This window comes from Perognathus longimembris, chromosome 2 (assembly GCF_023159225.1).
Source record: "Perognathus longimembris pacificus isolate PPM17 chromosome 2, ASM2315922v1, whole genome shotgun sequence".
Lineage (NCBI taxonomy): Eukaryota > Metazoa > Chordata > Mammalia > Rodentia > Heteromyidae > Perognathus > Perognathus longimembris.
The window spans coordinates 72,030,082-72,048,259 of record NC_063162.1 but is presented as its reverse complement, the minus strand read 5'-3'; the positions used below and the strand labels follow the sequence as shown (position 1 = coordinate 72,048,259).

The 18,178-nt window shown below is 43.5% G+C and overlaps 1 protein-coding gene across 2 annotated transcripts in view; it reads right to left on the bottom strand.

The window, feature by feature from the left end:
* Window positions 1-18,178, bottom strand: part of Elmo1 (engulfment and cell motility 1) — a 438,867-nt gene that overhangs the window by 301,801 nt on the left and 118,888 nt on the right. For both annotated transcript variants that reach the window (XM_048339446.1, XM_048339445.1), the window contains exon 6: window positions 4,040-4,090. In XM_048339446.1, coding sequence (XP_048195403.1) covers window positions 4,040-4,090 — 51 coding nt within the window. The remainder of the gene's footprint in view (window positions 1-4,039; window positions 4,091-18,178) is intronic.

The window sequence follows — 18,178 nt, the reverse complement described above, 5'->3', positions numbered from 1 at the left end:
GCACCAGGCTTCTAAATCACTCAGAATGCAGCCTCCCCCAGGGAAGACTGTATGGAACTCCAGTTCTGTCTCCGAATCACCCCCTGGACTTCCCGGCTGAGAAACAATGTGCCCTGCCTGGTCTACTGTGCCAAAAGGACATTCTGTTGGCCCTTCTATACATGTACCTTTCCAAAAGAACTTTTGCTAAGAAAAATGTCAATAAACAAAGAGGAAGTTAGGTGGAAAGAATTTATACCTAGTTCATTCTACCTCAACTGGAAACCAACAGAAACGCTTACTTAAACGGAAACAAATACTTTTTTTTTTTTTTTTGGCCAGTCCTGGGCCTTGGACTCAGGGCCTGAGCACTGTCCCTGGCTTCTCTTTGCCCAAGACTAGCACTCTACCACTTGAGCCACAGCGCCACTCTTGGCCATTTTCTGTATATGTGGTGCTGGGGAATCGAACCCAGGGCTTCATGTATATGAGGCAAGCACTCTTGCCACTAGGCCATATTCCCAGCCCGGAAAAAAATACTTTAAAAAGGAAAATATACTTAAATGAAAATACCACCTCCACAGAGTAGAGGCACAACTCAACAGTCACGTGTTACCTAAGCTTGGTTTGTGTGTGTCTGTGTCAGTGTATGTGCATGCTGTGTTCACATTGTGTATGCATGTTAGTGTCTTATCTCCCTGCAGGGAGCACACTCAGCTTGCTAGATGAAGGAACCTTAAGTGCTAACATTGTTGAGCACTGATGGCTCATGCCTGTAATCCTAAAGTAGCAAAATATCTTCTTCTGTGTTTTTCACAGTAAACTTTTCTAAAAACTGGATGGATAAATTCACTCATAAATTCATTTTTACTGTCTACGTAAATATTGAAAGAGCCAGGCCCAGGTGGCTCACACCTGTAATCCTAGTTACTCAGAAGGCTGAGCTCTGGAGATCACTGTTCTAAGCCAGCTTGGGCAGGAAAATCCATGAGACTCTTAACTCCAATTAACCACCAAAAACCTAGAAATGGAGCTATGACTCGAGTGGTAGAGCACTAGCCTTAAGCAAAAAAAGAAAGTTTAGGGACAGTACCCAGGCCCTGAGGTCAAGCCCCAAGATCATCACACACACACACACACACACACACACACACACACACACACACACACACACACACACACACACACACAGTGAGTTAGCCAGACAGCAGTTGTTCATGCCTTTCATCCTAGCTATTTGGGAGGCTGGGTTCAGAGGATCTCAGTTCAAAGCCAGCCTGGACAGGAAAGTCCTGAGATTCTTACCTCCAATTAACCATCAAAGACCCAGAAATGGAGTTGTGACTCAAGTGGTAGGGTATTAGAATTGAGTGAAAAAAGAAAGCTAAGGGACAGTACCCTGGCCCTGAGTTCAAGCCCCAGGACCACACACACCTACACACACACACACACACACACACTCACGCACGCACGCACGCACATGCGCACATTATGTGTTATTTTTCAGTTAAATTTACAAAGTAATCTAGCAATTAATGCCATTTTCAGATCCCAAATATTTTGCCATGACATGATTCCCAATTCCAAACCCTCTGTCTAAGCAGAGAGCACAAGGCGGTGTTTCAAATGCAGAGTCTGTGTGCCATAATCAGACACTGCAACCCAAGGCCTACACACCTGCAGGTCAAAGTTCACAACAGACCCACATTGGCAACATAAGCCAGTCTTGTCTTGTGGCGGCATCCTGTTTGCTATCTATCCCATCGTTCCATTAACAGAGCTGGGAATGTGAAGAATATTTTCCAAAACCCCTCCTCTGGGATGACAGACCTACACTGAGTTAAGATGCTGCTCTGAGACCTGCTGCATGAAACTTAGCCTCACAGCTTTGCTTTGTTTTCCTTCTTTGATGTATTTATTCTAGAACTTTCCACCACAGAACACTTGTATAACTGGACTGGGAATGGGAATAAGGTAGAAAATTGTATTTGAAAAATAGGTTGTATTTGGTTTGTTTGTTTTTTACCAGTCCTGGGGCTTAGACTCAGGGCCTGAGCACTGTCCCTGGCTTCTTTTTGCTCAAGGATAGCACTCTACCACTTGAGCCACAGCGCCACTTCTGGCTTTTACTATATACGTGGTGATGAGGAATCGAACCCAGGGCTTCATGTATATGAGGCAAGCACTTTTACCACTAGGCCATATTCCCAGCCCAAAAAATAGGTTGTGAATAAAAGTCAACAAATGTAAAAAATTAAAAATAAAATGCCACTCTGGGCATGCTGGCACTCCCCACCCCCGGACACCAACCCTCCTTTCTAAGAGTGACTGATCTAGTGGAAATTCTGCCCATGAATCCCCAGTGAGGGGAACTAACTCTTTCTTTGGCTAGGAGATGGCCAAGACAAAAAGCTGAGTCTTTCTAAGCAGAAACAAAAGACATGGTCTGCAGTGTGCACTTCCTGCCTGGCACGCAGATGAGGGACTTTGAGCAGGATAAATAGGAATGCAAAGCACGAACAAAACGCTTACCTCCAAGGGTCAAGCTTGCATTAATTCACTTTGAGTCCAGGAGTCAGATAAAAATGGCTGAACTACTACATAGCCACCAAAAAAGGACAGCAAACTATCATTTTCATGAAGCAGCAAAGTTGGCAGTGGGCAACTGCCACAGTGACCCAGTCATTCCATCTACTGAGCCTGTCCCGGTGTTTAGGTTGTTTTAGGATAAAATACTTAGGTCTTGTATGTAAGTTTATCTGATTTGGGGAGGGGAAGAGGAAGCAGGGAAATGGTGTGACAAAGGATGAACTAATTCATCAGTGATACTCACTAGACGCTATGTTGGAAATGAACTATACATTGGGAAGTGGGAGAGTTGGGGGGAAAGCAGAAAAAAATGAAGGAGGGGGTGACACTGTTCAAAAGAAATGTACTCAATACCTGACTTGTGTAACTGTAACCCCTCTGTATGTCACCTTACAATAAAAATTAAAAATTAAAATTAAAAAGTAAATAGACCAATTTAAGTAAAAAAGAAGTACTTAGCAGTTTTTAAACCTCTCTAATGTAATTTGCAGCAAGATGGATCTGTGGTAGTTACACTGCCCACAGTTTAATTCTAGCCAGATGCTTTATTCTCCAATTTTGAAATTTATTTTTAGCCTACCACATGGCTTCAGTGACAACTGGAAATGATAGATAGACACAGTTTTCCTCAACTGTGCGGGGGGGGGGGGGGGGGGGTGAATAGTAACACTTGGTATATTTGTGCTGCTTATATTTTTTAGGAAAGGAAGGAAATGCAGTGTGGAGGAATATGGCTCAAATATGCTAATGTTACTACTCACAGGCTGGACCGGGAAACAAGACAGACAGACCAGGATGCAACCCAATCACTGCAAGTGCCACGGCCACCTTGCTCAGCCACTTTCACTCACAGATCTACACGAGTTCTAAGATCAGCCACCCATAGTGGCCCAACACTTATTAGATTTAACTATTTTGAAATCAATTCTCACCATCACTGACAGACATTAGAATATACTTATATTCAATCTCTCTTTCTCTGTGTCTTTGTCTCTGTCTCTCTCTCTTTTTCTCCCCCCTCACCCCCTCCCTCTCTCTCTCTCTCTCTCTCACACACACACACACACACACACACACACACACACACACACAGATTTTAAAGGAAGTAACAGCCTATCTTTAGTCTGGCTTGCCTTGTTTCCTGGATTTGCTCAGGCAAGTTGATAAGAAACCAATCTATATAACTAAGTTATTCTATCTGTAATGTAAGAGCTGTTGAGATGGTCACCTAACTCCAATTCCATGATTCCCAATCTATTCTCTTGGCCTTCACAATGGAACAGTCTCCCTCCTTCTCTGCCATGGAAAAGAAACTGGAAAAGAGGCTTTCCTATTAGTAGACTCTGCATGTAAGGACATCCCAGGGACTTCCTGTTTTGTACTAAAATCACTATCAGAAAAACAGCATTCCATTAGCACATACAGCAGAACCAGCTAACAGCTTATGAGGAAATAACCAAGATCAACTTACTGGAGATGTGGTTAATCGAAGGATAGTGCCGTTTTTTATTTCATTGCGATTCTGGAAAAGGAAAAAAAAAGTCTGGGTGAATATTCAAGTAAGAAGCAGCTAAGAGAAGAAGAGACTAAAAACATAACATAGGCAAGTATCAACTCTACACAATAAACGTGCTTATGATTACTTGAGTCACTCACAGAATCTTAACCTGGGCTCCAGATGTGTTCATGTTATATCAAGTTGTTGACAACACTCAGCACTGAGGAAGTAAATTTATTTTCACTTGCAAAGACTAAGGATGTGGATCCCACAAGGAAAAACGAGTCAATTTAAACATTAAACTCAGGCAATAGAACCCAGAAATTCCATGCCTATGTTTAAAGCCAAGAGAACTGAAAACACATGCCCAAAGAACTGAAAACATATACCCATATAAAGAACACGTATATTAATGTGCACAGAAACATTGCTCATTAACAATGAATAAGTGGAACAATGCACGTCTAGGGATATCACTGGCTACAAAAAATGAGGTCTGTCCATCCATTCACTAGGAGATGATTTGGTCCTGAAAAAAAAGCACAAAGCATTGGTGTGTGCTATAGCATAGGTGTTCCCTGAGTGTATTACACTCAGGGAAAAAAAAACAGACATGAAAGGGCACATATCATATGGACCCACATACAGGAAATGTCCAGAATACACAAATGTATACATAAAAACAGGAGGCAGATTCATGACTGACAGAGGCAGGAGAAATGGAGAATCACTGCTAATGAGTGAAAAGTTGTTTTTTATGGGGTGATGAAAATGTACTGAAATTAATTGTTAATGGTTGCACAATTCCATAAATAACTTTCCCCACCCCCACCCCCCCCAAAAAAGCACATCTAGTAGAATACATTTTAAAAGTATATTCTGGGGGCCTGTAGGACATCTCAACAAAGCTGCAATTTTTATTTTCTTTATTGGAGATACTCAGGGCCTCATGCTTGCTAAGCAGGTGCTTTATCACGTGAGCTATGCTGCCAGATTCTTTCTGCACTGCTTATTTCCAAAATAGGGTCTCATTTATAAGCCCAGGGCAGCAGGATGGATCTTGGATGCAGACCTGCACATCTTCATGGTCAGTGTCACTAACAATGACACTGTCATCCAGCAGAGAACTCACAGCTTGGACTGAAGGTTTTTGTCTGGAATAGCAAGACCCTCACCTAAAAGTAACCAGTGAAAACTGCAGGTGTGATTCAATAGCATCATGCTGGCTAGCAAGCACAAGACCCTGAGTTCCAATCCTAGCACTACCAAAAAGAAGAAAAGAAAAAGGACCACAGCAGAGATGATGGGGTTGGAGCACAGGTCATTTCCTAGCTGGGAAACCCTGCTGTGGGCGGCATAGCTGGGCTGTGGCCAGGCCCGCTCCTGTGGAAAGTGGGGACGGCTGGAGCTCCCTGTGAGGAGAAAAATTCAGAACAGCACCTGACACACTGCAAATGCTCAGAGGGGGAATAACTTTATTACCAAGCACAAACTAATACCCATTAGAAAAGCACATTGCTGTGCCCTTGTGTATTTTCAACTAACCCCTTCATGTAATGTGGTAAGAGAGAGGATACAATTTATGCTACCTCACAGACAGCCACACATATTCACACCTACATGCCCGCGGGTGCGCACACACACACACACACCTCTTCTGCATGCAGAACAGCATGGCTAGGGAAACATTCTGGTTAGAGATGCTCCAATATCAGAGCTCTTCTCAGCTAATTCTACCCATCTTCTGTGTCTCTTCTAGAGATCCACTGGCTGATTTGGTCCTCCGAGTACTAGACTCTTGTGTGTGCACATGCACATGCATGCACACATATTTACACATGTGCACCTGTGTGCATATGATTTCACTTATTTATCTTGCTTACTGTCCATCCCCCCCTCAAAATGTCACCTCTGTGTGCTGAAAGCTTACCCTTGGCTCCATTGGTTATATCTATAGAGAGTGGTGAACTTATACAACCCAGTCGACATGCAATAAGCATTGGGGGATAAAGGGCAAAGTCTCCCTATCAGGCTATAGACAGACAGGACTAGTTTCTATCTTCTAGACATTCAGTAAAGTAAGAGAGACTGCAATCTAATCACTGCATCTGTGCCATAACGGGGTCAGCGTAAAAGAGAGGGTGGTCAGTAGTACACCAGCCCAGGTGTGTAATGAGGAGATATGAAAGAGAAGAAAACATAGAGCAAATGTTTTTAGTGCAGGCAATATTCAAGAGGGTCTCCCAACCACACACAACACTTCCCAGAGAGAGGAGGAAGCACAACTGCACAGGAAAGGCTGAAGACATCATTATATACCAATGGAATACTATTCAGCCATACAAAGAATGAGATCCTGCCATGTGGCATAACATAGAATTGGAAGCCATTATGTTAACTGAAATGAGGCAGGCACAGAAGGACTATAGTACATGGTCCCATTCACATGCAGAACCTAAAACAGCTGATCTCATTATATCACCAAAGTGTGTTTAGAATGGTGGATCCCAGAGGCCAGGGACAGCAGTGGGGAGAGGAAGGAGAGTGATCAATCCATACGTACTGTTACACTTGGATAAGAGCTGGAAGTTCTAGTGTGCTGATGCACGGTCGGGTAAATATTTCACAAGAATAGATAGGATCTGAGAAAGGATCTGAGTACATTTACCAAAAGAAATGATAAATATGACCTGGGTGCTGGTGACTTGTATCTGTAATCCCAGCTACTCAGGGGTTGATACCTGAGGATCGAGGTTCAAAGCCAGAAAAGTCTGTGAGACTCATATCTCCAACTGACCACCAAACTCCAGAAATGGAGGCATGGCTCAAGAGCACTAGCCTTGAGTGGAAAAGGTGGGAAGAGCACAAGATCCTGTGTTCAAGCTACAGTACTAGCACATACACACAAACAAAAAAAGAAAGAAAGAGAGAGAGGGAAGGAAGGAAGGAAGGAAGGAAGGAAGGAAGGAAGGAAGGAAGGAAGGAAGGAAGGAAGGAAGGAAGGAGGGAAGGAAGGAAGGAAGGAAAGAAGGAAGGAAGGAAGGAAGGAAGGAAGGGAAGAAAAGAGGAAGGGAAAAGGAAAGGGAAGAAAAATATGAGAAGACATATTCAGCCTAATTCAAACATCAAGCAATGTATACACATATAGAAACATCATACTGTACCCCATAAACGTGTACAACTTTGATGTTTTGTGTATCAATTAAAAGATGGAAATTTTAATTTAAATCTTTTTAAAAAGTATTCGAAATGTTGAAGTGATAAAGTCTGCAATAAGCAAAACTAATTTTAGCTCTTCAAAAATGAAGAAGAGAAGCAGCAGAAAGGATAGTTCTGCAGACAAATGTCCTGCACATGATGCCGAAGGATGACAAGCAACCCAGGGAAAGGCACACACACCCCGCTCCCTGTCTGCTCTCATATTTCTTCACACTGCCTGCCATACCCCCAGTCCCCGCCTGCCCCAACCATCCACATTGCTTCCATGGGATGGCTCTGCATTTCCTTGCAGAAGCATCCCATCCATTCAGCATCCATGTGGATAGTATATAATAAGGTCCTGCAGAAGAATGTCACCTCTGTCCAATTTCTCCCCCTCTGAAGTTTCTTCTTCCATATGCCAACTTTCGACCTCATCAGACAAATTAAGAATGGTGACCTGGTCTAAAATTCAATTTCTACTCCCCTTACTGTGATTTAACAAATACAGGGGCTGGGGATATGGCCAAGTGGCAAAGAGAGCTTGCCTCGTATACATGAGGCCCTGGGTTCAATTCCCCAGCACCACATATACAGAACACAGCCAGAAGTGGCGCTGTGGCTCAAGTGGCATAGTGCTAGCCTTGAGCAAAAAGGAAGCCAGGGACAGTGCTCAGGCCCTGAGTCCAAGGCCCAGGACTGGCCAAAAAAAAAAAAAAAACAACAACAAATACAACAGAATTTTCCAGGCAAAGGAGATGCCTATGATTTGAAGGGTGCAGCTCCCTACTTTCCCTCCCCCATCCCCCACTCTGCACCTCCACCAGCCTGGCCTCTCTGTCTCTGGGCTCAGAGGAGCCTTTTAGTTTGGAGGCACAGCTACCAAGGAACTGTTCAGCAGCCACTTACTTAATCATCCCAGAGACTGGCTTTGCATGCAAAAATCTGCTCCTGTTCATCCCTTTTGGGTCCCATTTGCTTGATCTTCACCCTTCAGGCTAATGAAGCAGTTGAGGGCCTTGTATGATACCAGTTGCTAGGATACAGAGGAAAGCCTCAAGACAGAGGGCCACAGAGCTGACATTTAAGGAGGAATGTTAAAAATACCCTAAAATAAAATCTGATTTCCCCAAAGAACCAGGTAGGGGGAAAAGGTAGAGAGGTGACTGTGTAGAAGAAGGAAAAAGGAAATGAGGTGAACTCTTGCAAATACTTTCCTATAACTAACACTGGACCTTTTCTGGGGCAAGATCTTGACATCAGGGTCTCTCTATCAGTAGAAGTGTGGTTGACTTCTTTCCTAATTTTTCTTTCACCCTCTTCACTAGATTCTTCACTAGATTCACTAGATTGGTTGTCCATTTCCTTCAATAGTTTTACTGTATGGAGTCCTCAAAATCCTGTGCTCAAGTCTCAAGAGGAGGGGGGAATGGAGTGGGGAGGGGGAGGAAGAAGAGGAGGAGTAGAGGAGGAGGAGAAGGGGAGGAGGAGGAGGAGGAAACCCATATTAAGGGTTATCTGATAGCTACCCATTGTGATCTGTAAACCCAGAACAGAAATGTGCTTGCTTGCTCCCCAATGAATGGATGAACTCTTTCCATCTGTAACAAGATCAAGTTCTTCTGAAGGGAGACAGAGGAGGGCAGACAGCTCCCAGGCCTCCAGGAATGTACCAGCATCTCACAAGCCTCAGCCAAAGACCACCAGTAGACTGACTGTCCCCTGCCAGGGCCAGGGTTGTGATCACATACCCCTGAAGGCAGAGATAAATGTGTTTTTCTGGAGACAAACCAGTTTCCCTTAAAGGAAAATGCACTATTCCATGTCTTCTCCAGATAAAAACTGGAACCACCTGCTAATGAAAAGGAACAGAAGTGGCCAACTTCCTTAGCCAACCTCACATGACAAGACTGAACAACTATCTCCCTTTGTGCTCCGTGCTCAGGTCCACCATCCAAAGGCCAAGACAGAACCTGATTGATAGCCAGATCCCACTAACACCCTGAGAAAAGATGTTATTGGCTCCTTTTTTTTCAAGTGACAGGAGGTAATTATTTAGATTTTAGCGTTGGCCTTGGACCCAGGCAGTGGCTGGGCAGCCGCGCACAGCAGGGGAAGAGGTCCAATATAACTGAATTTCCAGCCAGGTGCTATGCTGGATTAGATTTATGGAGTAAGCTTGGTGGGCTCATTGTGGCCTGGAAAGCCTGACAGAGTAGGAGGAAGGAAGCAACAGGCTGGGCCTGAGCCAACTGTCTTCTCACATGACCTTGAACATGTCAATGAACTTCTGTTTCCTTATCAAAAGAATAGAGGCCCCGAAGCCCTTGCTTGAGGTCAATTCTTTTCTATTTTATTGTATTTTCAGTACAATAAAGAAAGAGGAAACATGTGAGACTTGAGCAATATTGCTGATAGAATGAAAGTGTGTTAGGGAAATAAATCTGTCATAAGAAAGAACTTGAGGAGAAAGAGCCAAGGGAGAGAGGCTCTGAGCAGCTGTGCAGGCCCTGACCTTCCATGTATTGGCTCAGGTCACCATTCAATCTCAAATTAAACAATTCAGAAGAGAAAGCCAGGCCCAGAAAGTTAGTAAGGAGTGGAGTCTATGGCAAAGATGCCCACCTTTCCTCCCATGTGGTCAAGGACTGAGTACAGAGATGCCTTGTGGTAAATGACTTCGTCTCATGTAACAAAGATCTATTTTTTAATGCCCAAATTCAAACTGCATTTGGAATTTTTTAAATCCTGCACACCTTTCAAATTTTTATTATTAAATAGTTGTACAGAGAGTTTACAATTCCCTAAGTCATGAGTACTATGAGTATCTTGAGAGTGTTAGGATAAGCATTTGAATTTTTATCTTGTGAAAACATCTGAGTTGCAGGTATGCTTTATAAAAGATGTGCAGCCGTGTCCACATGTGAGAGAGGATTCAGGTTATGCACTTGCTGCCTCTCAACCCAAAGCCCATCTGGCTTTGGTCCTACTGAAGCTGGATCTGGGGCTCGCCCCACTTTCCAGCTGGGGAAATGAGAAGCTGCACCAGAAGAGGGCGCTAGAGAAATGTCCACTACTGGCAAGGAGAAAGCTCCCACCACAGAAGCAGCCCTCAGGTCTCCTGCACCCCCAGGCCCTGCTCCCCCTTCTGGGAGTCACTTCTTAATATATAACAGAGCTCTTAACATACTGCTATCGAAAAATGCTATTATGGAAACATAGGTCATCACAGGTCACGGAAGCAGGTTATAAAACTACACAGAAGCAAGAGTTCAGAATACAGTGAGTATGTGCACTGGGAGATACAGCACACAGGTAATCCCTAAATAATGTTAATGGTTTACAATATGAAAAAAAATGCCTGATATTTTGGGTAACATCCAAACTCAAAAGATGGCCCACCTGATTAACACAGAAAGCAACCTCTGTGGTTCTGGACAGAACCTGCCCAAGGTAAGTGAGTCACACTGAATTGCTTCCTTTTATTCTCTGGGATAGAGCCCTGCTTACCAGCCCCTCCCACAATGGTCAACTTTAACCTGGCCACCAATCAAAGGGCAATGGCAAATATTTAACTCTGGATTGCAGAGGGAAAGGTAATGCCTACAGTCTCAGAGAGCCACCAAGTCTGAAGACAAAAGCTGCACTGACAGGGAAGAAGTTCGTGCTTGAAAAAAAAAATGAATTAAAAAGTTGTAAAGGGCCATTGCCAGGGACTGTCAAGGACATTTACCCCATGTGCACACCTAGGTAACACCAAAACAACAACCCAACAAACAATCCTTAGTACCGACAGAAAGTGGCAAGCGCATCCAGCTGAGAGCCATAGGGTGTAGTGCGTGAAGCACTCAGGGGATATGGCCAGGATGAGGCCACATGGGGCCACGTGGCCTGCAGAACGGAAGTAACCTAGCAACGCCAAGTGTCAGGTGGGCCTGGAGAAAACCCCAAAGTTTCAATGAGCTTTGGTCACTGAGCATCTGGTATTGCTGAGACACAACAGATACTCCTAATCTGAGTACCTGGCACATAGTAAATGAATGTAATTGCCCCTCAGTGACAAAGCCCACAGATGTTCAAGTCCATTGTTCAAAAACAATGGAGTGCTTGAATAGAAACGTGATCTTCTCAGGTCCTTTAAATTATCTCTTGAATAATTATAATCCCTAATAAATACAGTGCCAAGGGTATGTTGTTAGACTGGATTGTAGGAAATTATGACAAGGAAAACTTTTTTTTTAATTGGTGCATACTCAGTATGGAGGCTATTTTTTTTTAATTGTTTTCCACCTGGGGTAGATTGAGTTGTATTCATCTAAGCAGAGACCACAGATGCAAACAAGCCACTGGGCCTGTGCATGGTGCCTCTGGGTCTCCCTTCCCACCCTGCTACCTGAAGACAGTTCCCACACTGTGTCACCACGGGATTCAACCAAACAGTCAAATAAGGCCTCTGCTTGACACGCTCATGAAATATGCAAAGGCCCAATTATCACTCATAAGAAGAGGCAGATTCTGCCACCAGACAAGGGAGGAAGAGAATTGCACACTAAGAAAGAAGGCCCAGGGCGGCATGCCCAGGCCTGAGACAGTGGACTTTTAGGGGTGGCTTTGCTTTTCCCTTTCTGATTTGGAGTCTTTCGGGAATCAGTTTAAATCTCTGGTTCTCTTCTCAAAATAATGCTTGTAAGTGCATAAAACAAAATACGGACGTTTGCTAGGAAACCAAACAGTGATCCAAATATTTTAATTGGTTTCAAAGTGACACCTAATCAGTATCATCAATGCAGGACTAAGCCAATATCTTCTGTGTGAGCCAGACCGTATTTTAAGAGTGTACTGGGAGAGGAGGGGTCGGCTACAACAGTGACACACGGGTGAATGGAGATGGCTGCATTCCAGGGCACCAGATGTGCAGAAACAGGTGGCACCTCAGATGTGGTCCAAGGCTGTTGTTCCTGACTTCCTCATTAATAAACAATATTAAATGATAATCTCTATTAGGAATTCACAAACAAAATTAAATAGAAGATCTATTAGGAATTCTAGTAACTACCATGATTCCTAATCAAATTTTAGGTGTAAAAATGGAGCCTGGTACCTTGAAGGGATGAGCAGGGCTAGGAAAGATGGGAGAGAGGTAAAATAGAAGGGGCACCACTGATCAAGATGCTTTGTACTCATAAACCAACATGTTAACTACCAAGCTCTGTAGACTACTGAAAGATACTTTCAAGAAACAAGTAACATTTTAAGATAACTGTAATGAGAGCAGTAATGAATATCTCTCATCTCTCCCAGTGACGGAGGAGCATAGATACTGCTTATAATGTTGTGGCTTCCTGCCATAATGCAAGAGTGACACATTCATACAACTGCAACTTTATTCTCTTAGGAGATCAAGGACAAGAGGTTAAAACAATGGCCTTTCATCATAGTTACAAGAAAACCCAAATTCCTCTTGTGACTGAGAAGACTCAAACTAGTGTGGCCCTGGCCAAGGTCCCTCTAGAACCTCATCCCACCCCAGCTCACTGTCCTGTCCTTTGTTCCATCAAACAGGGTGCTTTGTCACGCTTCAGGAATGGCACAAGCTGTCCCTTTCCTGGCAATGTTAGGATCTGGCTCCAGGGCAATCTTAGACAATCCTTACAGTGAGAACCTTGGCCAGGACGGACAGCCAGGGCCTTGCATGGAAACACAGATAGTCCCAGGGAGGAAACAGAAAACATGTGGATGCACAGCCTTGACTGACACTGACCTAGAATAGTGCTCCTGCCTAGTCAGGTAGAATTTTGTTTGTGGTGATTCACATGGTTGGAAGACTTAGCCCCTTACTTCTCCAGTTCTGGCAGCCAAATGCCTCTACCAATGGCCGTATTCATTTCTATCTGGCTGTTTATAAACCTGAACCTAGCCAGGTCACACTTCTAGCCAATTCTTAAATCTATATGCCAAGGCCAACCTTTCAGAATAAACCAGAATAGCAACAGCCACCAAACTACGTGATTCCATGGCTTTATTGTGCTACTCGCTTAAAAAAAAAAAAAATACCTTGCCAGGTGCCTACTCATGCCTATAATCCTAGCTAATCAAGAAATCTGAGAAACGGGGCTCAAAACCAGCCTGGGCAGAAAAGTACATTAGATTCTTCATTTCAATCAACCACCATAATGCTCCACCGTAATGCTCAAGTGGAGTTGAGGCTCAAGTGGTAGAGCACTAGCCTTGAGCAAAAAACCTCAGGGACAGTGCCCAGGCCCTGAGTTCAAACCCTAGGATGGGCACCAGCACCAATAAATAAATTTAAAAAACAATTAAAGAGCTAGTTCATTTTCTAACAATGTCTGGTCTCTTTCCACACTCACAAGAACATATATTCAAAAAGAGTAAATATTGGGCTGGGGAGATGGCCTAGTGGCAAGATTGCTTGCCTCGTATACATGAGGCCCTGGGTTCGATTCCCCAGCACCACATATACACAAAATGGCCAGCAGGGGCACTATGGCTCAGGTGGCAGAGTGCTACCTTGAGCAAGAAGAAGCCAGGGACAGTGCTCAGGCCCTGAGTCCAAGGCCCAGGACTGGCCAAAAAAAAAAAAAAAAGAGTAAATATTAGCTGGGCACCCATGGCTCATGCCCATAATCCCAGCTACTCAAGGGTGTACAGCAGGTAGGAGACTTGACAAATGGGATTACGCAAAACTAAAAAGTTTCTGCACAGCCTTTAAAGGACATAGTTACTAAATTAGAAAGACAGTCAACAGATTGGGAGAAGATCTTTACCAGCAATACAGACAAAGGCCTAATATCCAATATACTCAAGGAGCTCAAGAAACAAACCCCTCCCAGTGCTAATAAACCAAGCACTAAATGGGCAGAGGAGCTAAAGAAAGACTTCTCAGAAGAGGTAAGAATGGCAAAGAAACATATGAGGAAATGCTCAACATCCCTGGCCATAAAAGAAATGCGAATCAAAACAATTCTGAGATGCCATCTCACCCCAGTTAGAGTGGCCCAACATCATGAATTCAAACAATAACAATGTTAATGGAGATGTGGAGGAAAGGAACCCTATTCCACTGTTAGTAAAAATGTAAACAATCACTGGGGACAGCAGTCTGGAGGTTCCTCAAAAAAGTAAACATAGATCTTCCCTACAACCCAGCCATACCACTCCTGAGCATCTACCTATAGCACTGTAAGCCAGGCTACAATAAAAGCACCTTACGAGCTGGGGATATGGCCTAGTGATAGAGTGCTTGCCTCGCATACATGAAGCCCTGGGTTCGATTCCTCAGCACCACATATATAGAAAAAGCCAGAAGTGGTGCTATGGCTCAAGTGGTAGAGTACTAGCCTTGAGCAGAAAGAAGCCAGGGATAGTGCTCAGGCCCAGAGTTCAAGCCCCAGGACTGGCAAAAAGAAACAAACAATAAAGGCACCTACATATCCATGTCCAATGCCATTCACATAGCCAAGTATGGAAACAGTCCAGATGCCCTACAATATATGAGTGAATCCAAAAAATGTGGTACCTGTACACAGTGGAATCTTACACAGCTATTAAAAAGAATATTATTATGTCATTTATAGGGAAATGGATGGACCCAGAACCAATCACGTTAAGTGAGTAAGCCAACCTCAGAGAGACAAACAGCACATGTTTTTTCTCATATGCAGAAGCTACATATAAAATACACTGGGACATAATACATTATGCAGGTCTCTACATATTCACACACAGTGAGACCAAAGGATGATATTCTTAGGAAAGGAACAGAAAGGCACAATACCTATGTGCGTCTGGTCATATAAAATAATATTTATTGAAATTAACTTCAGGATATGGAAATGAGGGTCTTGGGGTTCTTTTTGCTGTTTTTGCTTTCTTTTCTTTTTGTTCTATTTGTTCATTTATATGTCTTTGGGAGAGTAAGGGGAGGGACAAAGGGTAAGCAAACAGCAATGGTATTCACTAGACACTATGTTGAAACTGAAGTATACAATTTGTGCATGGGGACAGGAGGAAAAAGCAGAGACAACAAGGAAAGAGCTGACACTGTCCAAAAAGAAAGGTACTCTTTGCCTGACTTACGTAACTGTAAACCTTCTGTTTTTAGCACTGTCAAATAAAAATATTTTTTAAAAAAGAACAGAAATAATTGCCCTCTCTCTTCCCATTTGCAAACAAATCTCAAGCTATATTTCCTTTCCCTCCCTGTCTACTTCATGTCTATTCCAAAGTGCATGTGTCATTACACATCTTTTAAGAGAGAAGCGATCAGAACGTCCATCGTCTATCTCCTGCCCGGACAGCTCCGACTTCTGAGGCTCAGAGTCCAGAACCACACTCAAAAATTCAGCCTTCATGGTCCCAAGAAGGGTCCCTGTAGGAGAGGCTGGACAGGGGCCTTGAGAAAACAAGGTCTGGACTCTCAGCCAGAATAGGAACCAAATCAACAGTACACGACAGTGAATGGATGGACTGCCACTTGAATCCCACTCTTGTACCTTTCCACCATTCCCTCCTTTTGCCAGAAGAGAAAATACAATCAAAGGAGACTTTACTAAATAAATGAGTAACACACTAAGTGTGATGAGAGGTAAACAACCAATACTTTCAAAAGGATTGAGTAGCCACATGCAAATCAAGATCACGACAAGATACAATCGCACCAGTCACCAGTGGCTATAGCAAAAAGACACATACCAGCAACAAATCCTGGTGAGGATTCAGAGAAAGAGGAACCCAGGTACAAGTAATGAGAATGTGGTATTAGTACAGACATTCAGGACAACCGCTTAAATGTTCCTCCTAAAGCTAGAAATGAGATACCATCTGGCCTAGCAGTTCCACACTGAGTCTGAACCCAAAGGAAAGAAATCAATATGGGAGAGAAACACAGCTGGGCCCCAGGAACTCATGCCTGGAAACCCCACTACTCAGGAGATAATCTAGAGGACCCAAGTTTGAAGTCAGCCTGGGCAGAAAAGCCTATGAGGCTGTCTCCAATTAACCAGCAAAAAAAAAAAAAAAAAAAGTTGGAGGTGTGGTCCTAGTGGTAGAGCACTTTCCATGAGCAAACAAGTGGAGTAAGTACAAGGCTAAGTTCAGATCTTGATACTGACAGAATAAAAGGAGACGGAGGGGGAGGGGAGGAAGAAGACCAAGAGGAGGAAGAGACTGAGGAGGAGGTGGCAGAGGAGGAAGAAGAGGAAGAGAAGAGAAGGAGAGGGAAAGGGGAAGGGGGGAGGGGAAGGTAAAGAAAGGGATGGGAGGAGAGGGGAGGTGAAGGGAGGAGAAAGGAAGGGAAGGGAGAAGGAAATTAGCTAATTCAATAATTAGGACAAGGCTGATCATATTAAAATGCCTTTATAAAAGACACCATAGAAAAATAGTTTTTAATAAAACAGCTATGGCCTGTGTGGCAATACATACAACAACAAATCTATGTCCACCTCTCATGACTCCATCCTGTAAATCCATGAGCTCAGAGGAGGCATCTGCACAGCTAGACTGAGATTGCATAAGCAACCGGTCACAGATGGGAAAGCTGATGAGGAAGCAAGCATAGGAAAAGATGCTCCACCTTCGTGGCTGGAAAAAGACAGACTGAAGCCAGGAGAAGTCCCATGACAATGCTGCCCAGGTATAAAAACCAGCCAGACCCTACAACATGCATGTATGGTGAGCAGGCACTGGAACACTCTGCTGCCTGTGGGCAGCTCTGAAGCTAGCAGGGAGGGGCAGTGACCACCAAAGGGGGCCATGTGTGTCCATTAAGGCTTTCTCCAGTAAGGCTTTCCATGGCCATTCTAGATTACCTTCTACAATACACACAGACAACACAGCATTATTGTGATAAAGAAGTTAAGAAAACAAAGGATTATCTGTAAGAAAATGAATCAGTCATGACACGGGGACCACACACAAAATCCATCTCCAAAGCAGTCCTCAGAGGGGACAAATCACATTAAAAAAGTTACCTACATGAGGTTACTGGTTATGGTTTTTGTTTTGTTTCTTTTTTAAAGTGTGTTGTAGGGCTTAAACTCAGGGCCTGGGCACTGTTCCTGAACTTTTGTGCTTAAGGCTAGCACTCTACCACACTCTAGCCACAGCTACATTTCTGGATTTCTGGTGGTTAACTGGAGATAAGAATTTCACAGACTTTCCTACCCAGGCCTCCTAAGTCGCTAAGATTACAGCACCAGTGCCCAGCCAATGACATAAATTTGGAAGCACAAAACAATTCTATATATTATCAATGGATATGTACCTATGTACAAACCTACCGAACACTCATGAGAATCATATCCATCAAGCCAGTATCTAACTCCTGTAATCCTACCTACTCTGGAGGCATAGATCAGAAGGATAGCATTTTTGACAGCCTGGGAAAAACATGTTACTAAGATTCTTTCTCAACAGAAAAATCAGGTGTGTTGATGCATGTTTGTCACCCCAGCTACTATAAGAAGTATAAATAGGAGATCATGGTCCAGGTTGGTCCAGGCCAAAAGTGAGACCTATGCTAGAAATAACCAGAGCAAAAGGAATGAGAGGCATGGCTCAAGCAGTACAGTACTGCTTGCACAATCACAGACATACATTCCTCTTTTTCAAGGTGGAGCAAGATCTCCTTCCTTGCCTCTCTCCTCACTCCATCCACTCATCTAACTTTCCTTCATGCCTCCTCTTTCTTTTGGGTTTTTTTTCTCCTGTCTATCACTTGTGTCTGACCTTGGGGTGTTGTACTAGTCCATTAAATGACTATTTGTAGGTCAGACAAAGGAGAGAAGATCTACATTTGGTTTTGATCTTGAGGAACAAAGAGTAGAATGAAATGCTTTTCAAACTAGGAAGAACTTCCTTAACCCTTCATTGAACCATGATGGGTTCTAGCATATA